Source organism: Natator depressus, chromosome 7 (genome assembly GCF_965152275.1).
Source record: "Natator depressus isolate rNatDep1 chromosome 7, rNatDep2.hap1, whole genome shotgun sequence".
Classification (NCBI taxonomy): Eukaryota; Metazoa; Chordata; order Testudines; family Cheloniidae; genus Natator; species Natator depressus.
This window is the reverse complement of record NC_134240.1, coordinates 122,081,580-122,106,905: the sequence shown is the minus strand read 5'-3', so window position 1 is coordinate 122,106,905 and position 25,326 is coordinate 122,081,580. Positions and strand designations below refer to the sequence as shown.

The 25,326-nt window shown below is 48.7% G+C and overlaps 1 protein-coding gene across 2 annotated transcripts in view; it reads left to right on the top strand.

Moving 5' to 3' along the window:
- Window positions 1–25,326, top strand: part of ARMH3 (armadillo like helical domain containing 3) — a 185,901-nt gene that overhangs the window by 59,438 nt on the left and 101,137 nt on the right. For both annotated transcript variants that reach the window (XM_074959495.1, XM_074959494.1), the window contains exons 19-20: window positions 628–688; window positions 12,891–12,979. In XM_074959495.1, the coding sequence (XP_074815596.1) occupies window positions 628–688; window positions 12,891–12,979 (150 nt within the window). The remainder of the gene's footprint in view (window positions 1–627; window positions 689–12,890; window positions 12,980–25,326) is intronic.

Genomic DNA, 25,326 nt, shown 5'->3' with positions numbered 1-25,326 from the left:
CCTGGAACAGACAAACTGGGCTGAACGTGACTCGCTGGAAGGCTGTTTTGCCTGCTTCTCTTGATGTTCTAGCAAATGTACCCCTTGTGAAACTGACCAAGATTAAAACTGAGTAGTATGTAGAAGAGTTTAGTCATTCTTGAGGCAAGACTGGATCTACTTTGCTTCAGAGCCGATTGTGTAGATATATGAATGTCCTCTACGTTATCGTCTCGGAAAACAAAGCTGTAAAACATATCTGGCCTCTGGTGACAACTGGGTTCTACAACATATTTCCTACCGGAATTTTCCATTGGTGCTAAGGTTTGAAATATGAGTGCAATTCTATGCATCAAAATTAGTGATGTGTTTTTTTATTTAAACAACAGTGCGGGGAAAAGTGCATGGAGGAAGCAAGTCTCAAAGCGCTTCCCGTTAAAATGCCAGGCTACTCTCAGTAGCTTCACCCTGGGCTTTCAGAAGAGGTGCCTAATTCAGACTATTTAGTAAATTATCTCTCTTGCTTCTAACCAGGATTGCTGTGACATGGTGGGGGTGGGGGTAGTTGGATGTGCTTATTGTTGTCTGCCAGGTGTTACTGCAGCTAGTTTTACATTCACTTTGTCGTTTTCCTCCCCGGTCTCCCAGATCTGATGGTGGAGTTCATCGTAACACACATGATGAAAGAGTTTCCTATGGATCTTTATGTGTAAGTGACCGAGGGCTGGCTGACTATGAATTTATCCTCTGGAATGAGGGCGGGGAAATCACATAATGCACTTCAGGCCAAAATAACATTTTTCGGGCAGGTGGGCATTCCAGAAGCTCCTAGGTCTGAGCATATATTGTTGAGATGTTCAGTGTGCCAAGAAATTGTCAAAGAAATGAATTTCACCCATCAGACAGCTTTCCTAATCTGCCTGATCAACTACAAAGAGCTGCACAGTGGGGAGAATTGTCACAAAACATTGCGCCGGCCACCAAAGCCAAATCCTGAGCTGGAGACAAAAAGCTGATTTTGAAACACCAAGGACAGATAAAACAGGGATGTGAAGCCAGTCCGGCGATTGGGAGTCAATTGCAAACAACGTGTGTTCTGAATGCACACGTAGTGCTGCATCAGCTGGCAAGTACATTTAGCCGGTGACAGTGTGGGGCTGTTATGGGGCAGGTACATTAATATTCTTAAGAATCATTTAGATTGCTTTGACCTAGGGGGTGACTGTGGGTCCATAATCAGGGATGTGTGTTATAAATCTGCAGCACGTGCTCTGCCAGCCTCTAAAATGCAGCTGACACAGGTCATAATCCCTAATGCAGTGCCCTCTGGGAATAGGTAGGCCTGGCCCCAGGGGCACTGGAGGTTTGGCCCGGGACGGGATTAGGTACTGTTATCCACCCTCCCTGTGCTCCTTGTCTCTTTTGGGTCCATCACTGAAAGGGCCTTGCTGTTTGAAGCCTGTAGCTTCCAGTCCCAAGGTGTTCCCCGGAACACTGACCATCAGCTGCTGTTGATTTTGGAGGAATAAGAGAAATGATTTAGCTTTTACCAGGCTTCCCCTTGGCACTGCCTGCCTAGCTGTACCCCAAGACCGACCCGGGCCCAACAGACAGACTTGGATGGAATGGCACCGTGCACAGACGTGGTACATCGCGCTGTGCTGCTCGCATGGGTGCTAGCAACAGTGTCCCAGAGGACACGCCGAGCCTGGCTCGCTGCTTCTGTTTGGTTCCTTTTCCCTTTGTAAATAGAGTCCAATGTTAAGTACGTAGCAAATGCCATGTTCAGCTAATGTTTAGGGTTTAATCTAATCACACGCTAACTAGGAATTTCAGTCCTTCCTACTGCACCTTGGTACTGCAGGGGATCATCTAACAGTGGCTGATGAAATGTGTATGGACCGTGGGTCTGACACTTGTAGCCAATTTTTAGTTTAAGCCCGATTTTGAGCAGCCTCCCTCTCCAGTTACAAAACTTTTTCAGAAAGAGCTCCTTTCTGCTTAATTTCTGGTGTGTGTGTGTGTGTGTGTTTGTGTTTTTTTCTCTTGGTACAAGAGACCTTTCCAGGAAATGTTGCTATTAATCAGACAAGGTGTCTTTAAGAGATAAGAGTTTGAACAACAGGATTTTTCCTCACTGAAATTATTTGGAAAGCTAAAATCAACCTGGTCTAGCAAGTTCAAATTTTTATTTTTAAAATTTTGTCCTCAATGAGATCTGGTGCCCGGAACAATTCTCCAGATGTTGGGTAGTTAATTCTGGAGTTAGTCACTATGAATATTTGAACTTCTGGGAGCTCTGCAAAGTCTTTGTGGAGTTTATAAAGCCTGCAGGGTTTGGAAACTGCTCAATCCAAAGAGCTGTGGGTCTAGGACATTGTGAAGTCTGGAGGCATAGCATAAGAGTTCTTAAGATCCATAGACAATTAGTCTGGTATAGGACACTTGGAAGGATCGCAGACATCTCTGTTGTAGTTTTTAAGCTCATTAAATAGGTATCTGATTGAAGGAGATTACGAATGCTGCAGCCGTAGTCTGAATGTGTAAATTCCTTTAGCCCATTGGCTTGGGTCCAGGAAACTGGAAAGCTCTATAGAGACTGGCTGGGCGGGGCTTGCACGCTCTGGGAGCCAAGAGCTCCTGTTCAAACACCAGGGGTTTCTATTCACTAACTTCTCCTCTGAGTGCCTGCACACATCCCTTCCACTTGCGGTGTCTGCGCGCCCGGAAACCGAAACTGGAGAACTTTGTCCTCTACCAGGACCTGTGGGGGCACCGCATGCGCCCTCTGCACGCTTGTGCTGCCAGCCAAGGGTTCAAGGGGGCAGGGCTGCCCTGGCCCCCTCAGTTCCTTCTCGCTGCCTGTGGATCGTCTCACATTCTTCCCCATTGTCCCTTTAGCAAACAGCCTGAGAGATCTTTACGGCGAGCGGGTAGTTTAGTTGGCGGTGTAGCTATAGTTTAGACAGGTAATACTCGTTTCCTAAAGAATCTTTGTTTTTATCCTTCTTTCCTTCGAGCTTTTGGCTCTGTACGGGGACATGCCTGTATCCCATGGATTTAAGCGCTGTTCTGGCGCTAACGAATCTGGCCAGTCAGCGAGCCTCACTCCTACCGCTTAAAATGTTTGGGAGAAGGACCCGTGAGGCATCAGTGCCCTATCTCTGCGGGGGTAAGACCAAGACTAAAGTTGAGGAAGTTTGACATGGAGACCTTCTGATGGAAGCAGCTCTGCGCCCCCATTGGGAACCCCACCGCTTGGTATGCAGGAAATTGGACTCGACTCTGTCTCAGAGCGCGCTGCCAGGCTTGGGGGTGTCCTTGCATTGAAGGGAGCCAAAGACACCATTCTTCTTCTCCAGTACAGCATAAAAAACAGAAGTCGTCCAGCACTTTTGGCCTCTTCTAGCCAGAAGGAGCCTCTTCTTCAAGGGTTAGGTCCCCTACAGACTTTCACCAGAAGACTGGTACTGAGGCTAGAGCTAAATCAGCTCCTGCTAAGGTTCTCCCTGGAACCACATTCTAGCAGTATAGAGTATTGATTGTGGCACCTTATGCCAGCTCCGTTGCTGGGCCCTTCAATGGCATCAACTTCCTCTGTGGTGCACCCTGGTATATGGGTGCCGATGATCCCTGAGGTTTAAGCAGCAGCCTGGGACCTTTTGTGCCTGTCCATGCCAGACGCCACTGATGCAGGACGAAGTCCAGGTACCAACTGTTCCTGCCATGCAAGCCCCGGTACTGGGCTCTTCGGCACCTACACATTCAGCACCATCTGGAACTGAGCCTTTATCAACACCATCAGGATCTGGGAGCTCTGTTGTGCAGCAGACCAAGCCCATGGTCCCTTCAGCAGGAAAGGCTCAGATGCTTCCTTTGGCACTGTCTGCTTCTTGATGGTCCAGGTGTTGGTCTCCAGCTACTCCATCTGGTACTGTGCTGCCTTGGCATTCGAATGCTGACTCTTCCTCAAAGTCTTGCATATTGAGCTCTCATTACAGGAGGTCTTGCGCGTCTCCTTGTACCTCTTCATGCAGGTCAAGGCCCAAGTATCGTGGCTCTGACAGGAGCAAGTGCAGAGGTAGGATGCCATGAGGTTCATCCCTGGTACCATGTCATGTACAGCAGTGGCCTTTCTGGAACCCATGAGGAGTTCCTCCAGATTCAAGGTCTTCTCCTACACGTTGCTCTACTAGATCCCCATCAAGGTGCTGTTCTCCATCTGGTACCGGTCTCGGTACTGACACCCAGTAGCCAGCAACTGAGGGATCTTATTCCTCTGGGTTCTGACCCTCCTGCTATGGCTGTTCAGCAAACAGTGGCGCAGACAGACACTTTAGTGCCTCTGCTCAACACTTCCTCATCATCACCACATGACACTGCTGTTCTGGAGTAGCCTTTCCCAGGTCCGGACAATTATTAATTATAAGGGGTCGCTACCCCTTCCTGCTTCTCCACGTGGGCACCAATGATACTGCCAAGAATGACCTTGAGCGGATCACTGCGGACTACGTGGCTCTGGGAAGAAGGATAAAGGAGTTTGAGGCGCAAGTGGTGTTCTCGTCCATCCTCCCCGTGGAAGGAAAAGGCCAGGGCAGGGACCGTCGAATCGTGGAAGTCAACGAATGGCTACGCAGGTGGTGTCGGAGAGAAGGCTTTGGATTCTTTGACCATGGGATGGTGTTCCATGAAGGAGGAGTGCTGGGCAGACACTGGCTCCATCTTACGAAGAGAGGGAAGAGCATCTTTGCGAGCAGGTTGGCTAACCTAGTAAGGAGGGCTTTAAACTAGGTTCACCGGGGGAAGGAGACCAAAGCCCTGAGGTAAGTGGGAAAACAGGATACCGGGAGGAAGCACAGGCAGGAACGTCTGTGAGGGGAGGGCTCCTGCCTCATACTGAGAATGAGGGGCGATCAGCAGGTTATCTCAAGTGCTTATATACGAATGCCTTGGAAACAAGCAGGGAGAACTGGAGGTCCTGGTGATGTCAGGGAATTATGACGTGATTGGAATAACAGAGACTTGGTGGGACAACTCACATGACTGGAGTATAGTCATGGATGGTTATAAACTGTTCAGGAAGGACAGGCAGGGCAGAAAAGGTGGGGGAGTAGCACTGTATGTAAGGGAGCAGTATGACTGCTCAGAGCTCCGGTACGAAACTGTGGAAAAACCTGAGTGTCTCTGGATTAAGTTTAGAAGTGTGTGCAACAAGAGTGATGTAGTGGTGGGAGTCTGCTATAGACCACCGGACCAGGGGGATGAGGTGGATGAGGCTTTCTTCCGGCAACTCACAGAAGCTACTAGATCGCACGCCCTGGTTCTCATGGGTGACTTTAATTTTCCTGATATTTGCTGGGAGAGCAATACAGCGGTGCATAGACAATCCAGGAAGTTTTTGGAAAGCATAGGGGACAATTTCCTGGTGCAAGTGCTAGACGAGCCAACTAGGGGGGGAGCTTTTCTTGACCTGCTGCTCACAAACAGGGAAGAATTAGTGGGGGAAGCAAAAGTGGATGGGAATCTGGGAGGCAGTGACCATGAGATGGTCGAGTTCAGGATCCTGACACAGGGAAGAAAGGTAAGCAGCAGGATACGGACCCTGGACTTCAGGAAAGCAGACTTTGACTCCCTCAGGGAGCAGATGGGTAGGATCCCCTGGGGGACTAACATGAAGGGGAAAGGAGTCCAGGAGAGCTGGTTGTATTTCAAGGAATCCCTGTTAAGGTTACAGGGACAAACCATCCCGATGAGTCGAAAGAATAGTAAATATGGCAGGCGACCAGCTTGGCTTAATGGTGAAATCCTAGCGGATCTTAAACATAAAAAAGAAGCTTACAAGAAGTGGAAGGTTGGACATATGACCAGGGAAGAGTATAAAAATATTGCTCGGGCATGTAGGAATGAAATCAGGAGGACCAAATCGCACCTGGAGCTGCAGCTAGCAAGAAATGTCAGGAGTAACAAGAAGGGTTTCTTCAGGTATGTTGGCAACAAGAAGAAAGCCAAGGAAAGTGTGGGCCCCTTACTGAATGAGGGAGGCAACCTAGCGACAGAGGATGTGGAAAAAGCTAATGTGCTCAATGCTTTTTTTGCCTCTGTCTTCACTAACAAGGACAGCTCCCAGACTGCTGCTCTGGGCATCGCAACATGGGGAGTAGATGGCCAGCCCTCTGTGGAGAAAGAGGTGGTTAGGGACTATTTAGAAAAGCTGGACGTGCACAAGTCCATGGGGCTGGACGAGTTGCATCCGAGAGTGCTAAAGGAATTGGCGGATGTGATTACAGAGCCATTGGCTATTATCTTTGAAAACTCGTGGCGAACGGGGGAAGTCCCAGATGACTGGAAAAAGGCTAATGTAGTGCCAATCTTTAAAAAAGGGAAGAAGGAGGATCCTGGGAACTACAGGCCGGTCAGCCTCACCTCAGTCCCCGGAAAAATCATGGAGCAGGTCCTCAAAGAATCAATCCTGAAGCACTTACACGAGAGGAAAGTGATCAGGAACAGTCAGCATGGATTCACCAAGGGCAAGTCATGCCTGACTAATCTAATCGCCTTCTATGATGAGATTACTGATTCTGTGGATGAAGGGAAAGCAGTGGATGTATTGTTTCTTGACTTTAGCAAAGCTTTTGACACGGTCTCCCACAGTATTCTTGTCAGCAAGTTAAAGAAGTATGGGCTGGATGAATGTACTATAAGGTGGGTAGAAAGTTGGCTAGATTGTCGGGCTCAACGGGTAGTGATCAATGGCTCCATGTCTAGTTGGCAGCCGGTGTCAAGTGAAGTGCCCCAGGGGTCGGTCCTGGGGCCGGTTTTGTTCAATATCTTCATAAATGATCTGGAGGATGGTGTGGATTGCACTCTCAGCAAATTTGCGGATGATACTAAACTGGGAGGAGTGGTAGATATGCTGGAGGGCAGGGATAGGATACAGAAGGACCTAGACAAATTGGAGGATTGGGCCAAAAGAAACCTGATGAGGTTCAATAAGGATAAGTGCAGGGTCCTGCACTTAGGATGGAAGAACCCAATGCACAGCTACAGACTAGGGACCGAATGGCTAGGCAGCAGTTCTGCGGAAAAGGACCTAGGGGTTACAGTGGACGAGAAGCTGGATATGAGTCAGCAGTGTGCCCTTGTTGCCAAGAAGGCCAATGGCATTTTGGGATGTATAAGTAGGGGCATAGCGAGCAGATCGAGGGACGTGATCGTTCCCCTCTATTCGACATTGGTAAGGCCTCATCTGGAGTACTGTGTCCAGTTTTGGGCCCCACTCTACAAGAAGGATGTGGATAAATTGGAGAGAGTCCAGCGAAGGGCAACAAAAATGATTAGGGGTCTGGAACACATGACTTATGAGGAGAGGCGGAGGGAACTGGGATTGTTTAGTCTGCGGAAGAGAAGAATGAGGGGGGATTTGATAGCTGCTTTCAACTACCTGTGAGGTGGTTCCAGAGAGGATGGTTCCAGACTATTCTCAGTGGTAGAAGATGACAGGACAAGGAGTAATGGTCTCAAGTTGCAGTGGGGGAGGTTTAGGTTGGATATTAGGAAAAACTTTTTCACTAGGAGGGTGGTGAAACACTGGAATGCGTTACCTAGGGAGGTGGTAGAATCTCCTTCCTTGGAAGTTTTTAAGGTCAGGCTTGACAAAGCCTTGGCTGGGATGATTTGATTGGGGATTGGTCCTGCTTTGAGCAGGGGGTTGGACTAGATGACCTCCTGAGGTCCCTTCCAACCCTGATATTCTATGATTCTATGATAAAATGTACCAGCAACTTCTGGAAAGGATAGCCACCTCCCCGGGTATTCAGAGTGAATTGGTCCAGGATAATCCACACAGGTTGGTGGATATTCTGCCTATTAGATCCCACCAAAATTCTTTGGCAAACTCCCTCTTCTCTAAAAGAGAAAAAGAGGACTTGTGGCACCTTAGAGACTAACTAATTTATTTGAGCATAAGCTTTCGTGAGCTACAGCTCACTTCATCAGATGCATACTGTGGAAAGTGTAGAAGATCTACTTTCCACAGAATGCATCCGATGAAGTGAGCTGTAGCTCACGAAAGCTTATGCTCAAATAAATTGGTTAGTCTCTAAGGTGCCACAAGTCCTCCTTTTCTTTTTGCGAATACAGACTAACACAGCTGCTACTCTGAAATCCCTCTTCTCTGACACCCACTGCCAAAAGAACAAAGGAGAGGCACCAAGTTCCATCTCAGGGGCATGAGTGTTTTTATTGACATCCAGACCTTTGGTAGTGGCAGCTGTGAATGAGAAACCAAGGCCAGGGCATTCTAAATCTGCTCCCAAGGACAAAAATGCAGAAGACCTGGACTTATTTGGGAGAATGGTTTATTTGTCTTCAGGACTGCAGTTTAGGATTGCAAACCATCCGGCAGGCCCTCTTAGCCCATTAGGGTTTTTCCAGCTGGGACTCAGTGTTCCAATTTACAGACAAGCTGCCAGATGTTCCTAAAGAGGAGTCTAGAGCTGCACTAAATGAAAGCCACCTGGCGGCAAGACCATCTTTACAGGCTGCATAGGACAAGACAGATTTGGCAGCTTGAGTGTTGACACCGGCAATCACTGGGCATCATGCTTTTTGGCTGCAGTTATCGAGCATACCAACAGAAGTCCAGCCAACAATTGAGGACTTGCCATTTGAGGGCCTAAATCTGTTCTCAGGAGAAAACAGATGAAACTTTGCACTCTTAAAGATTTTGGGGCAACCCTAAAATCTATGGGCATTTATACTCCAGACCCTAAGAGAAAGTTCTGCCCACAGATCTCAGAAGCAATCTCAGAATCATTAGCAATTCTAATGGAGGACAGGTGAGGTCCCAGAGGCCTGGAGAAGGGCAAACGTAGCTATCTTTTAAAAAGGGGAAAAAGAGGGCCCAGGGGATTATAAATCAGTCAACCTCATTTTGATACCTGGAAAAATACTGGAACAAATTATTAAACAATCAATTTGTAAGCACCTACAGGACAATAGGATTATAAAAAATAGGTAATGCGGATTTGTCAGTAAGAAGTCATGTGAAACCAACCTCATTTCCTCCTCTGACAGTGTTACTGGTCAAGTGGATAGGAGGGAAGCAGTAGACGTGGTATTTCTTGATTTTAATAAGGTTTTTGGCACAGTCCCACATGACATTCTCATTAGCAAACTGGGAAAATGTCGTCGAAATGAAATGACTATACGGTAGGTTGACAGAGTATACCCAAAGAGTGGTTATCCAGTGTTCACTCCTGGGAGGGCATATTTAGTGGGGTCCCATAGGGGTCATTCATGGGTCTGGTACTATTTAATATTTTCATTAGTGACTTGGATAATTGAGTGGAGAGTATGCTTCTAAAATTTGCGATGACACCAAACTAGGAGGAATTGCAAGCACTTTGGAGGACAGGATTAGAATTCAAAACGACCTTGACAAATCAGAGAATTGGTCTGAAATCAACAAGATGAAATTCAATAAAGACAAGTACAAAGTACTCCACTTAGGAAGGAAAAATCAGATGCACAACTATAAAATAGGGAACAACGGGCTAGGTGGTAGCACTCCTGTAAAGAATCAGAGGTTACAGTGGATCACAAATCGAGTATTAGTCAACCATGTGATGCAGTTGCAAAAATGCTATAATATCATTCTGGGGCCTATTAACAGGAGTATCATGTGAAATATGGGAGCTCATGAGAACTGCTCTACTCAGCACTGGTGAGGCCTCCGTTGGGATCATGTGTCCAGTTCTGGGCTCCACACGTTAGGAAAAATGTGGATAAATTGGAGAGAGTCCAAAGGAGAGCAACAAAGAGGATAAAATATTTAGAAAACCTGGCCTATGATGAACGGTTAAAAAAACTGGGTGTTTAATCTTGAGAAATGAAGTCTGAGGGGGGACCTGAGAACAGTCTTTGAATATGTTAACAGCTGCTATAAAGAGGACAGTGATCACCTGTTCTCCAAGTCCTCTGAACGTAGGCCAAGAAGTAATGAGCTTAATTTGCAGCAAGGGAGATTTAGGTTGGGTATTAGGAAAAAATGGTCTATAAGGTGTGACAGGGTCAGGCCAGATGGCTACAGGAGAGTGATAGAAGGTAGATATATTAGCCCCAGATTAAGCAGGTCCCTTTTCTCTGAGTAAGATAATGGGCTGTTCCAGAACAATCAGGAAGTTGCTGGAATCAATTAAGGCAGGCTAATTAGGACACCAGGAGCCAATTAAGAAGCTACCAGAATCAGTTAGGACAGGCAGGCTAATCAGGGCACCTGGTTTTAAAAAGGACCTCACTTCAGTTAGTAAGGTGCGTGCGAGGAGCTGGGAGCAAGAGTCGCAAGAAGCTGAGAATGAGAAGGCGTACTGCTGGAGGACTGAGAAGTACAAGCATTATCAGACATCAGGAGGGAGGCCTGTGGTGAAGATACAGAAGGGGTTGGGAAGAAGCCATGGGGAAGTAGCCCAGGGAGTTGTAGCTGTCACACGGCTATTACAAGAAACACTGTAGACAGCTGTGATCCACAGGGCCCTGGGCTGGAACCCGCAGTAGAGGGCGGGCCCAGGTTCCCCCCATCCCCCCAATCCCTATTGGATACCGGAGGAGTTGACCTGGACTGGGGGTCCCACCAGCGGGGAAGGTCCCTGACCTGTCCCCCGACCCACTAGGTGAGCCAACCTTTTCCCCATGCTGGCCAGCGATGAGGGAAGCTGAGTGGATGGCAGGTTTGAGCCACTAGCAAAAGCGGCCAAGCTGAGGGCTGCTGTGAATCTCTGAGGCGAGCAAATCTGCCAATAAGCGCAGGACCCACCAAGGCAGAGGAGGAACTTTGTCACAAAGGGTAATTTAAGCTCTGGAATAGACTTCCAAGGCTTTGCCAGAAGCTGGGAATGGGCAACAGGGGATGGATCACTCGATGATTCTCGCTTCTGTTCATTCCCTCTGGGGCACCTGGCACTGGCCACTGTCAGAAGACAGGACACTGGGCTAGGTGGACCCTTGGTCTGACCCAGTGGGCCGTTCTTATGTTCTTAAGGCAGGTTGTGGAATCCCCCTCTTTGGAGGTTTTTAAGAACAGGTTGGACAAACACCTGCAAGGCATGGTCTAGGTACACTTGGTCCTGCCTCAGTGCAGGGGGCTGGACTTGGTGACCTCTTGAGGACCCTTCCAGCAGATTCTTATAGCAGATTTTCATTATTGGTTTATGGTCCTCCCCACTTTGACTTGCCATTAGCTCCTTGAGTCTTCACAAAGCGCATGACAGTGATGGCACCCATATCTGGATGACTGGCTGGTTTGAGGTCGGTTTCAGGCAATATTGGACCTATGCATGAACTTCAGGGCATTTCCTCATCCATCAGTCTCCTGTGCCGACGAGATGAAAGGAAAACCTGTCACTTCAGAGGATTTTTTCCTGGGTCTTGTCTTGCATTCATCTGTGCTATGATATTGCTAAAGTTTTTCTACCTCAAAGAGTTTTAGCACACTCTACAAAAGCTCATGCAGCATCAGCTGCTTTCTTGGGTCACGTACCCATCAATGACTATTGCAGGGCTGCATCTGGGTCATACATTCACTCCTCATTATGCTCTCCCCCAGGCCTGACGAGATGATGCTAGATTTGGGAGAGTAGTGTTGGAATCCTTGTTTAGGTAGACTCCAGTACCTTCTTCCATCTGGAATTGCTTGTGCCATGTGCAGACACTGAGATAAAAATAGTTACATACCTGTTTGGTACTGTCGTGCTTTGCGATGCACTGCACATGTATTTTGTGCTGCTCAAATCCTGAATTTGGGCTGGGGGTTAGAGGAGATCACCCTTGCGGCCCCTTCTAACTCTATGATTCTATGTCCATTCCACAACCCACTCTCATTCCACCCTGCCTCAGAGTGGCAGCAAACTCTGGCTTCTCGTGTGATTCTGCCCCTTTATGCCCTTGGCTAGCAGCATGTGTGTGGAGGGTGCATGCACCGCCCTGACAGGTACCACTGTGGGGGAAAGTTCTCCGGCTTTGGTGCACGTGCACCTGCAGTGGCATGGACGTGCGCAAAGCATCTCGAAGAACAACAGTTTCCAAACAGGTATGCAACTGTTTTCTCTCGAGATCCTGCAGACTTTGCCCAGGAAGCTGCAAGCTCCACAGATGGATTTGTTCCTAAAAAGTCTGGAGGTGCTTGGGCACTCTGGTTGTGAGTTCAGTAGGAAGACTTAGACATGCTGTAGATCTGCCAAGTGCTACACTTACTGCTTTGGAGCTGGCGTCTGTAGGCGTTGCCTCTGGAGCTTAATCAGCACGGGCTGTAAACTCAGTGCTGTCTCCTGGACGCCCCAGGATTTTTGCTTGCGGACCTTGCAAGGACCTGTGTGTGCTTGTGATGCTGTCGTGCGTGTGGAGCTGATAAGGTCTGTTGCACCTGTAACTGGTTCCAGATTCAAGGAACTTGCAAGCTCACTGAACTCATCTGGCAAAGCATGTCAGTTCTGCAAGCCACGTAGCTCCTTTTCGTGGACCTTATAGGCTCCTCATGCCAGGGCAGTGAATCTTCTAAACTCCCCGTGAGGAAGTCTGTCCAAATGTGAGAAACCAGTGACCCAAGAGAGCCCTGGGGTATTGTTCTGTAAGTGTTTCTGTAGCGCATTCAGTCACTAGGAGCGTGAATGCTGCCATGCGAGGTGCTCTCTCCAGTCTTGTCCTGGTGGCCCCGCTTCCCTTCGGGCAGCAGGCCTGAGACAGTGAGTCAAGCCCTCCTAGCTAGGGGCTTGGTTCAACTTGCCTTTCTCCCCATCCTGCCATCCGCTGTCTATTCCCTTCCTAGAAGTCTAAAGGTCTGCTGTGTAAGAGTTTAAAATGGCCACGGCAGTGTCTCGGTGGTGAGTGATAATCTTGCTGTCCTCTCTCTGTTCTAGGCGGTGCATTCAGATCGTGCACAAGCTGCTGTGCTATCAGAAGAAATGCAGAGTGAGGCTTCATTATACCTGGCGGGAGCTCTGGTCAGGTACCTCGAACCATTTACATTCACCTGTCTTTGTACATGCTCCAGGAGCTGCTCCTCCCTTGCTAAGAGCGCTCTTTCCTTGGTGAACTTTTTAAGCCACAGCTACAGCTTTTGTCAAAACTGCTCGATTTTCTTTTAAAAATCACTGCATGGTAATTAGATCCCTTTCAAAACTCCTCCTCCTCCTCCTCTTCGCCTCCTCTGTATCTGTCTTGGATTCTTCTTGGATCCTTATAATAGTAGCTAATCTGCCTTCTTGTATGGCCCTGATTACCATAGTGTCCAAGTGCCTCATGTTTTTTTATATCAGTCCTCAGAGCCCCACTCACCTGATGGGAGCAGCATTCCTTACTGGAGGCTATTTCTCCCTCCAACAGCTGGGAATAGTGGGATGGCTGCAGTGCAGGAGAAGCTGGGTTTGTTGCAGCAGGTGGGCTACAGAGAGGCTTGTGTGAGGAGCTGCGCAATCTCTTGACCACAAATATAACCGGGAAGGCAGAGATGCTTCTAAACTCTGGCCCTTGTGTTGTTCACTGTGGGGGCACTTTGTACCACTCCCCCCACTGAGCGAGAAAAGGTCTTTTAGGGGTTGTTTTTGTTTCCCATTAAAGGGAGTCGGTGAACATTACCGTGGACACAGCACTGTATGCTTTTATCGGGTGGTGCAATCTTTGTATTCACCCTAACAGCCCTAATCCATCGCTCATTTCCAGGCTTCTCTTCCAGTCCTGCAAGCAGGAGAAGCAGCTGAGCTGTGAGGGTGCAATTACTCTCCTAGCCTTTGTGGGTTAAAAGGGAGGTTTCTGCGAATTGAAAGGGACCTGATCCCCTGTGTCTGCTCTGGGAGTTGTGGTTCAGGTCTAGGATTGATGGCTTGGCTGGATTCATGCAGTTCTTGCCAGGAACTTGGCTAGAGGATGGCTGTTGAAAAGATGTTCTGGGGGGTTTCCGAAGCAGTTCTCAATTTGCAGTTGAGTACTTTCCTTTGGTCGCTGTGCCCAGCTGAGTGCAGGGACATGGAAATGCACCAACAATCGGACTTCTTTTCAGTTATTTCATTTGGCTGTTTGTGACATGTGACCCATCCTGCCTTTCTCGGTTTATTTCTGTAGAGGGCGAGGTGGGTGCCCTTAATTAATTAGTGAGTTCTTTCCGGTTGCTTTCTTCAGAATCCAGCCCCCAGAGAACTGGTTGTGTGGCAATTAAATCCATGCCAATAGAAACGGTATCCGGCAGTGAGTGTGCTGTAATTGCAGGATGGAACTCAGAGCTGTACCCCACACCTCCCAGTTAGCTCATTTCTGCATGGCCAGGGCAGTACAGTACGTTGATCGGGGCTTTATCGAGTCTGCTTTTGCAAGTGCCAAGCGATAACCTTTCCACAACGTCCCTTAAGTTTAATGATCTCACTATGAGGAATCATTATAAACCTAAACTTTCCTTTCTAAAAATTTCGTCCCCCTCCTACTGCACTCTGAGACTCAGGACTCAGGGCATGTCTACACTACAAAGTTGAGGTGACTTAAGTTACGCTAACATACAGCCACCGCAGTAATTAAATCAGTTGTGTGTGTCCACACTAGCTTCTGTCGGCAGTGCGTGTCCTCACCAGGAGCTCTTTCACCAACTGTCAGTGTAGGGCGCTGTGGGGCACTGACAGCCGGAGCCCTGCCAGGCGGGGCTGACAGTCGGAACAGTCAGTGCAGCATCTGCACGACGCTGCATCGACCCAACTACACCGACCGAAGCGCTACACCTGTCACGTGGGCGGAGTTACGTTGGTGCAGTGGGTGACTTACATTGGTGAGCGCAACGTTGCCGCCTAGACGCTTACAGAATTAGGCTGATGTAAACTGTCTTACCTCGACCTAACTGTGGGGTAGACCGGGCCTCCATATACAGGGCCAGTTTTGTTAGCTCTCACTAATTAGCTACTGTTGATACAAGGCTTAGGAAAAGTGAAGTGCTTTAGAAGTGTGAAGTACTGCTTCTGCTCTGAAAGGAAAGCAGGGAAGAGTAAAATGCTCAGGAATGGTCAAGTGTGGGTGTGCAGACGTACCCTGCACACTTCAAGAGCTCAGTGGTTTTGGTGAGATTCTGCATGCTCAGTGAGATCCTCTTAGGAAGAAATATAATGCAGCGAGGATTGTGCTGTCATTTTTCCTGCAGGGAAATGCCACTCGTCAGCAGCTGCTTCACTAATTCACACAAGCCTGGGGAGACCTGGAATTAAAAGACACTGCACCTGGAACAGGTGTGATTTTCCTGAATGATGTCTAGGGCAGGCTGATTTCCCAAAAGCCGGCTCTCCCTGGGGACAAGTTGGATGGTTCAAGTAATATTCCTTCACCAGGGAGCTGTTTGATTTCCCATGGTGCTCCTGCCACTGGCATGAGTGGATGGGGATGTTCTGCCCTCGGTCTGTTGGCCAGCTGATGCCCTATTGGGATACAGAAATCTTTGCACCCTGCTCTGCCCTTTCTGAGCCCCCAGCTGCTTCCTGCGCCAGGCCACAGAAACGGTGCCGATGGCTGTAGTGTCACCAGGGGTCTGCAGAAGGGAGCTCCAGGTCTGCAAACCTTCAGAGCTGTGGAGCGCCAAAGCGACGTCAGCCTGAAGCTCGAGAGGTGCCTAACAGAGAGCCCTAGAGGCCTGCCTCAGTCCCTACCTCATGTAGGAGCTGCACAGACTGAGGCCAGGGCTCTGCGGTGAGCCCTGTGGCGTAGCAGCAGCGAGCACCTGGGCAGAGATATGGGGTGGCGGACAAATGGGAAGACTTGTGAGGAGTGACTGACGGGCAGGGAGAGAGTTGTGCATGGCACATCGGAGGAGGAAGGCTGCTCCAGGCATAGAACTGAGTGGGAGAGGGAGACAAAGGGATTGTGGTGCGGAGAGGAGGCAGCAGAGAGTAGGGCGTAGGGTAATTGAGATGAGAATTGTAGGTGATGACAGCAGAGTTGTGCAGACCCGTCTCTTCCCTTCCGGAGTCTAGTGTTGGCAGGTCTCTAAATAAGGCAAACAGCTTGTGTCCCCTCTAATGGAGAGAAGTGCTACCTCGGTGTTAAACGTTGTCTGCGCATGGGAGGCCAGCAGCAGCGCTGCCTCCGAAAGCTTCTGCAATCTCCTGCTGGGACTTGAGCTTCGGGCGAGATCTTTCAGTGAGACGCAGAGGAGTCAGGAATGCTGCGGAAGGAAACACAGCCACAAATACAACCCAACCCTATTGTGTATGATGCTGCCGTCAATCAGTGTGTGGACCCCCAGTTGGACACCCTGCTCCTGGGCATGTATTTGTGCTCACATGCTGTCACTTAGGGGCTTTTCCCTTTTCATGGTCATGTGAGTTTGCGGGAGAAAGGCAGCTAAGGGCTGGACCAGAGACCAATTGGATTTATTCTTTTACCCCAACCAGTTGTATTTTGAAATAAATCCATAGCACAGGGTGTGCTTCGTAGGTATTAATCCTCCATGGCCAGGCGCATGGTATCTGTCCCTACCTAGGTGGGCTCAGATGCCCACACCGACTGGCTGGCTGGTGAGGCATGAGGGAAGAGTCTGAGCGCCTTACCATGAGAAGCGTGGGTGTGAAGCTGTCCGAGGAGCTGACCCCCTTGCAGTTTTCTTGCCTTTTAAAAATATTTCTAGTTGTATTTTGTAACTGTCAGCCAAGTCCTGAACAGAGTGACTCCTTCTGTGTCCACCAGAATCCTCTGCTCAGAGTATCAGCTTATATCCAAGACCTTGAACAAAAGAAACTGGATAACATAGGTGTCACAGTGACAGGAGACCTGCGCATTGGGTCCCTGTGAGTGAGTCCCTCCCGCGTGCAGCCGTCTGGTGACAGATTGTGCCACCTTCACCCTCGTCCAACCACATGGTCCCAGCACTCTTCAACTGGATCTCTGGGCTTGCACCCCCGTTTACCGGCTGTGATAACACGACAGGACACCTGAATGCCCTTTACCTGCGGGAGCCTGTGACCAGCAACTGATTAAAGTGACTCAAAAACAGCTTCTTTGAAGCAAAGTATTTATTCCCCCAAAGGTCCACAGCCAGCAGACCAAAGAGATAAAACAATAAAAGACCTGTATGCCAGGTCCTACCAAACCTGTATCTTTTCCCTGCCAGGCTTGGGTAAGTTCCACTCAGCCTAGACCCCTACTCCTGGCCTGGGGGAGACAGACAGCCCCTGTCGTGTTCTCCCAGCGTCTCTGCCAGAGACTCATCTCCAGCCACTGCTGCCCCCTTGTCGCCCTCCTCTCTAGGCTGGGTCTTTCATGGTTTGGTGCCCCTTTGATCCTAGGCCTCGGAAAACCGAACCTGCTAGCCTGGTGGGAGCAAGGCAGGTGGGCACTTCCCAATTAACAGCTCCCCCCATGTTCCCGGAAGGACCCTGGGTCTTCCCTCTGGTCTTAGCTCTGTCATCATTTTGTTTCCTGTTTGTTTCTCCCCAGCCGCCTCCCCTGATTTAGCTCCATGCAGTCTGCAAGGATCATATCAAACAAGTACGGTGAGGTGCAGATGATACTCATAAAAACACAGATATGTCCCTCGGTCTCCACAATAGGGTTTGAACCCCGCTTTCTGGTTTGAGCACAGAGGTCTCCCTTGAAGCAACATGCAGCTTTCTGATTTCTCTTTCTCCCACTGTTGGCTGTGTGCGTAATGATCTGTTTTAATACTTAATGACCACCTACCCTCGTGGGCTTACGCTGTAGAGCTGTGCATTGCTGTTACAAGTTGCACAGGGGAGTCAGGGTTTGTGTTGCTTTGTCAGGAATTTAACTGAAACAGTTGTTGTGGAGCTTCTCTGTTGCCACAGCCAATTAAACACCAGCTATGCCCCAAAAAGGAAAGGCCAAGCCTCCGAGTGTGGTAATCCCCTCTTTGCTGTGTTTGCTGTTCCACCCCTTGCTATTGCCCAGAAGAATTGATGTCACCTCCTGATACCGCGCACGCTGCCCCCTTGTATTTATCATTCCAGTACAGTCTTTAATTACATGATCAACCTAAACAAACTAGATAAATGCAACCTAGATGGAGCTACTATAAGGTGGGTGCAGAACTGGTTGGAAAACCGTTCCCAGAGAGTAGTTATCAGTGGTTCACAGTGATGCTGGAAGGGCATAAAACGAGTGGGGTCCCACAGGGCTTGGTTCTGGGTCCGGTTCTGTTCAATATCTTCATCAATGATTTAGATAATGTCATAGAGAGTACACTTATAAAGTTGGCGGATAATACCAAGATGGGAGGGGTTGCAAGTGCTTTGGAGGCTAAGATTAAAATTCAAAATGGTCTGGACAAACTGGAGGAATGGTCTGAAGTAAACAGGATGAAATTCAATAAGGACAAATGCAAAGTACTCCACTTAGGAAGGATCAGTTGCACCCATACAAAATGGGAAATGACTGCCTAGGAAGGAGTACTGCGGAAAGGGATCGGGGGTCATAGTGGATCACAAGCTAAATATGAGTCAACAGTGTAACACTGTTGCAAAAAAAGCGAACATCATTCTGGGCTGTCTTAGCAGGAGTGTTGTAAGCAAGACATGAGAAGTAATTCTTCCGCTCTACCCCGTGCTGCTTTGGCCTCAGCTAGAGTCTTGTGTCCAGTTCTGGGTGCCACATTTCAGGAAAGATCTGGACAAATTGGAGAGAGTCCAGAGGAGAGCAACACAAATGATGGAAGGTCTAGAAAACATGACCTGTGAGGGAAGATTGAAAAAACTGGGTTTGTTTAGTCTGGAAGAGAGGAGGCTGAGAGGGGACATGAGAACAGTTTTCAAGTACATAAAAGGTTGTTACAAGGAGGAGGGAGAAAAATTGTTGTTCTTAACCTCTGAGGACAGGACAAGAAGCAATGGGCTTAAATTGAAGCAAAGGCGGTTTAGGTTGGACATTAGGCAAAACTTCCTAACTGTCAGGGTGGTTAAGCACAGGGTGGTTAACTGTCAGGGTGCCCAGGGGCGGTTGTGGAATCTCCATCACTGGAGATTTTTAAGAGCAGGCTAGACAAACACCTGTCAGGGATGGTCTAGATAATACTTAGTCCTGCCATGGGTGCAGGGGACTGGACTAGACGACCTCTTGAGGTCCCTTCCAGTCCTAGGATTCTATGATCACATCCTATTTCTCCTACACACAATACGCAGTGTGCTCCACAACCATGTAGTGTGTTTCTGGTATATAAGTGGCGGTTACTGTCTTTGCTGGACACAATAGCTGAGGGTGCTACATGTGTGTGTTGTAGGTCCTAGAAAAAATGGTATAGTGTGTGGTATTGGAAAGAGCAAATGTGTTCATGTAAGGAACGTCTTTGTCGTGTGTGCACACAAGGGGGCAGAGTTAAGGGTGCTTTGGTGTTTTCTGACTATTGTGTGTTCACATTCTCTTAATGTAGTCGTGTAATAGAACTGTTATGAACCTTTTAAAGTCAGTAAATTATTGGCTTTGTTTGAGACCAAGGCTGGACTGTGGTCACTTGGAAGCTTCTTCCGTTCCCTGAGGAGAAGCCTTGTTTGCTTCTGCAAGAGTTTATGTAGCATCGTAGGTGACGCAGCTGGAAATCTGTCTTGGGTCATAAGCTATGATGAATGTGATGGCATCCACCTATTCCTGGGCAGACCTTTTTTACCAGGGTTCAAAACAGCTGCACTATTTGGCACGTCTGGTAATCAGTACTTGGGAAGGACTAGGGGTTACTGAAGGTCAAGATCGAGGTGCATTGACAGAGCGCCTGGACGAATTCTGGTCAGATCCATCCAGTTCCCTGATGTGATGAATATTAAATTCTGCTCCCGGCTCTGTGAAAATAAGATAAGACGTTGACTTAGCTGGTCATGAGGGAGGGGTCTGTGCATGTTAATTTCATTGGACACTTTTCTAATTAGTTAATGTCTGTGCAGCACTTTGGAGATGGCAGTCGCTATGGATGTGCTGCTTGATATTGTTTTGCACGTATGAGCTATTCTGAACGAGTGGTGACTCATTTAAGTCTTTATATAAAAGACCTCATTCCTTCCAACTCCTCCCACCTCAAAATTAGTAATGCTTGAGCAATTCCCCCAGAACTTGAAGATATGGATAACTTCTTCAGAGTTGCTATGGTTTGCTTTAAAGGAAAACCACATTTATAGGAATATGAGAGAGATTCTAATGTCTACACATAATTGCAATAATAAGTCATTTTATGAGAAATCTTAAATATAATAAAAATGATGAATCAGCTATTTAGTAGGGCAATTGATTGCAAAGTAGGATTAAAATCATCTTTGCCATTAGAAAGCATTGACTCAGTTTCTAAATTATTGTAAGGTAAGTGCTGTAAGTTCTTAACTTTTATCTTGCTTAATTCGAACAGTTGCTGAACCCACTGTTAAAACGAAAGCACGTGAAATGCACAACACCTTCTACAATGCTGGAACTCTGTCTTTCAGGATTTTTATTCTAAAAGCAAAGAAGATTCTTTCTATGCCACTAAAAAGACTTGGTTTCTATTCCTTATGTTGACTTACTCTGTGACCTTGGGCATGTCACTTAAGCTTTCTTGTCCTCAGTTTTCCTATCTGTAAAAGGAGGATAATTCCTGCTTTTGGCAAGAGCTTTGGGTTCCCTGGATAAGTGCTATCGAAGTGCAAAGTTTGCTGGTGGAAAATATTAAAATGGCAGCCCTACTAACTTAGCAGAGACAAGGAAACAGTGAAAGTTATTTTAAAAACAGCTTTTAATATATGTAATACACAATCTCACTGGATCAGTACATATTTCAGGTTGCATTATTAATCACTGGAGTTTTGCTTTGGTAACTGGGGGACTCAGGTATTGACCACCGATAGCAATTGTCACCGATGACATTTCTTGTACTCCAGTGATGGATCAAGACTGAGTTAGTTCATTGATTCGTGTTGCTGGGCAGTTTTTGAACCAGTTGTTTCCAGACACTCCTCCACCCTGATCCTGCTGTCACAGGCTGCAGCAGCTGTCTAGCCTGGGAAGCTTGCCCTTCTGCAAAACTGGGGGAGAGTGGAGTAACAACTGTCTCAGTGAATCAGCTAGGCTAGGGGGAGATACACTGCATGCAGCTGCCAGCAGGAGCATGACTGAAGAGCCAATTGGTCAAATGGTAAATGGCTTGGAAAGAGGAAGTAAAGGCCTAAAATTTGACCTCCCTTCAAGCTGATAAAACTTTATTGTGACCAATGTTCTCTGGCTTTTGAGTGCCCACTTACTCATTCTGAATTACACGCAGGGCCGGAGGCCTGGCAGAACTGGGTGTAAGCGCCGCTTGCTGGCTCCGGAGGAGCAGAGAGTTATGTAGAAAGCATCAATCAGCATAGCTGTCCCATTCCAGCTGACACAGTGATGATGGTGGCTGCGCTGGTTTCTGTGCTAGGAGGAGTTGAGGAATATAGAGGCAGAGAAGGAAATGCTTCCAAGCTTTAGAGATTGTTGCAAGGGGGAAGAAGAGGCCACTTGGACTTAGCCTTCAAGTGGAAATAGTAAATAATCTCTTGTTCAGCCTGCCTTTTTCTGCTGCAGCTATGGATGGGCAGGAGGAACGAGAGCTTGTGCATTTGAGTGAAGTTAAACCCGTGACTGATATAGAGGAAAAAGTCTGTTCAGCTCCCTTGTGCTCAGTAGTAATACTCCAAATGCATCACTGGGAATGAAAAGTAAATTACATAAGATTTGACCTTTCAAATACCTAGCTGCAAAACTGGACAAACTCTGCATTGCTACTTTCCAAGCCCCTTCAGCTTCTTGTGGACTTCAGAAGCCTGGAGAGCTGCGGCTGGATTCTAGCAGTCTCATAGTGTGAGCTCTTCCCTTACTCTGTTCTGTCTAGGTTCTTATATGGCACTCATTACCATAGCATCTGAGTGCCTTTCAGACGTGCATTCATTCACGTGACTACACATCTGGTGTTTGTTCTCTCAGACGCTCCCCAGGGGGAGAATATGCAGTGGAGTGGTTTGTTTTGGTAGGTGTGTGTTTGTTTTTTTTAAATATGCGTGTTGCTTTGGGTTTATGTTAAAGAAGGCAGGTCAAAGAAACATGGACCTTGGAGCGGAAGATGGTGAGGTTTGTGATAGTCCTTAGTTCTGGAGGCAGTTCATGTCACAGGCTTGGCCTGGCCCCTGAGAAGGTTCTGTCTTCTTCACAGATGAACTTCACCCTTACTGTAGAGAGTTGCATTGTGGCAGCAGAGTGTAGCTGCTGGCCATGGTCTTCATCCTGGAGTTTCAGGCTCTTTTAGATTCCTTGGTCCCAGGCCATGGAGCAGCTTGAAGATAAGGACCGAGACCTTGAACTTAATTAAAAATTCTATAGGAGGCCAGTGTGGGAGTCGAGGTCAGGTCTGATGTAGCCTGTGTTGCTGAGGAGACTCCCTGCAGTGTTCAAACTATGGAGTGAACAGACCAACTGTGGCAGTGTACTTGTAACCAAAGGAGACTGTACCATGGCTGAAAACTCTTCAGAAAGCTTTCCTCTGCCCACCAGCATCACCTCTCTTTTGCTTGGGTTAGCTTCAGCCAGCTGTTTTCCCTCTGTGAGCTCATCTCATCCAAGCACCGGGTCCTTGGGGTTGCATGTGGTGAAGGATAGATCGAGTTGTGTGTCATGGGCATGCTGCCGGCACTTGGTCTGACTAGTTCTTCTAGTGCAGAGGTTCCCAGATTCTTTGCTGGCATGATGCCATTTTAATGAGGTCTTTGCGCCAGGACCCCAGGCAGCATGGAGGTGCCATTTTGTTCTTCAAAATGGCACCTCCATGCTGCCTGGGGTCCTGGCGCAAAGACCCATCCTCTGCACAGTAGGGATCGCCATGACCCCAACCCCCAGTTTGGGAACCATCAGTCTAGAGGCTGCACTTCTGCCTAGTTCCGCTTCTTCCCTCAGCGCGTCCTCTTCCTTTCTCCCATGTCCCTTCTGTCTGAGTCCACTGCAGTGCTGCTGGTGTCGCTTACAGCTCCTGGCCATGACTTTGCCCCAGGACCCCACCGGAGGCTCTTGCAGCCCTCTCTTCCTGGGCGCCTGGTTGGCTGAAGAACGAGTCTGCGCTGTCACATTGAGCTCACCCTCTCTGGAGGGTTGGCCAGGGTGGAAATAGCTTGGCCCCACCTTATGTACTGCCTGCACTTGTTACGGATGAGATCAGTTTTATTGACTTACAAAAAGTTTTGGGTTTGCCTGACCTTGGGACAAAGTTAGAAAATTCAATTTGTCTTAACTGCCGGGATAGCGAAGAGCAGTTCAAACAAGCTCCAGTCCACTGCTTTGGCATCCGTGCCAGCTGGTAACGTTCCCATTACTTTCCCCACCTCCACGGGTGGCTGGGACCTGGTGTGGGGCAGCAGGGGACAGGTACATGGGTTGTGTAGAGAAGAAATTACTGGGGCAGTTTTACATCAGGCAGCCTGGTTCTTGGAGCTGCTGCTGTCTCCTCACACCAGCCCACTGCTGGCTCTGGCAAGCTGCTGCAATTGTTTCTCAGCCTGGTGACTCTTTGGATGCAAATATCTTGTATCCTGGGGAGCTGAGGGGAACAGGAGCAGGTGAAGGAGAGCCTGCCGATACAGACTGTCCGTACCCCTGAGAGAGGCACCAGCTGAGCACTAAAACCTGACAGTAGTTATGGAATTCGGCACTGAATGAAGTCAGCCGTGTAAAATGGAGAAGCAGCATCTAGCTGTTAGAGGAGTAACCACATCCAGCTTTTAAAAAGGCTCAGGCTTCTTTCTGTGGCTGTAAAACCACAGCGGGGGAGAGGGAGCCACTGGGAAGAGAGAGGGCAGGAGAACTGGCAATCAGTCCCCACCCTATCAGAGTGGGGAAGGGGTGCGAGATACGTTAAGCAGGGATCTGGGCAGACTCCTTATTGCTTTAGTTCCTCTCCTGACGAGGGCAGTCGCTGGTGTCTGGGCTGCCCTCTTGTCAGGAGCCGTGAGAAGGTTTCCTCTCCCCACACACGTGGGCACTCAGAGCCAGGGACGAGCCTGCTGATGCATTAAATGTATCGCTCTGTCGTCTGTGGGCTCCCCAGCACCCCTCGCCCCCAGGGTCTCAGCTGATCGACAGTAAGTGGGCCAGCACCAGCACTATCCCTGGGTAATCGGTTACTGTGATGAAGTGGGACGGTTCTTAATGTTTCCTCTGAATATTGTGGGGATGCCTCAGTTTCCCCTAGGCAGTTCTTAAGTATCTAGGTGGTGGGATAAGGGTGTATGATCATTGCAGAGCCCTAGAGGGCAGGTGTGTGCAGGGGTCTGGACACAGAGAATGGCCAACACCCTGTTTCCTGGCAACTGATGGCCTGGGCCCTTCCCCCCTGCAAGGTGAGAGCTAAAGGGCTGGAGAACAAAGGAATCAGGTGCCCTCCTGGCCCGGGAAAGGGACAAAGCCCAGAGGAGGAGAGGCTGGAGGGTGAGTCAGTTTGGGGCTGGCTGGGGACGTGGAGTGAAGGGCAGACGTGGTTGTCTGGCTCACGGCCCCCCAAAATAGACCCAGCTGAGGGGTCCTGTTCTCTGCACCTACAAGCTCTGTGTTAGACCATGTTCCTGTCGTCTAATAAACCTTCTGTTTTACTGGCTGGCTGAGAGTCACGTCTGACTGCGGAGTTGGGGGGCAGGACCCTCTGGCTTCCCCAGGACCCCGCCTGGGCGGACTCGTGGTGGGAAGCGCAGGGAGGGGCAGAGGATGCTGAATGCTCTGAGGTCAGACCCAGGAAGGTGGAAGCTGTGTGAGCTGTGTGTCCTGCAGACAGGCTGTTCCCAGAAAGGAGACTTCCCCAGAGTCCTGCCTGGCTTCATGGGCACTACCCCTGGGTAATTGGTTACCTGGTCCCTGGATGCTGGGCTAGACAGTGCCTTGGGCAACGTTGGTGCAGGAGTTTGTAATAGCGCTGCAGCGATTTCCAGGTCACGCTTCCAGTCCTAAGCCCGTCTCTTGAGAATGCTGCTGGCAGTTCTTTCCCTTCAGACCCTATTGTCGATACTCATCTCCCGAAGAGTGGTTTGATCACTGTTGTGCAGAGCTTCTGTGCACACTTAACGTGACCAATTCCCCCACCCTCAGAACAAACTCGAGTACCTCAACAGACAATTATAGAGCCCTGTGGCTTCCCTGCCTTCAAGCCTTTCTTCAGGCATCACAATTACTGTGGTTGTGGATTTGTATTGTTCTGGGGTCTCCCTTCTTGTCCCCGTTTAGAAAGAGATCTTTAATGTATTGATCCTTACAACACCACTGTCAAGGTGGTAGGGAAGTGCTGTTCTCTCTTGGGATGCAGGGCTAGGAGACAGGACTCCTGGGTTCCATCCCTGGCTCTGTCTCTGACTGACTGTGTGA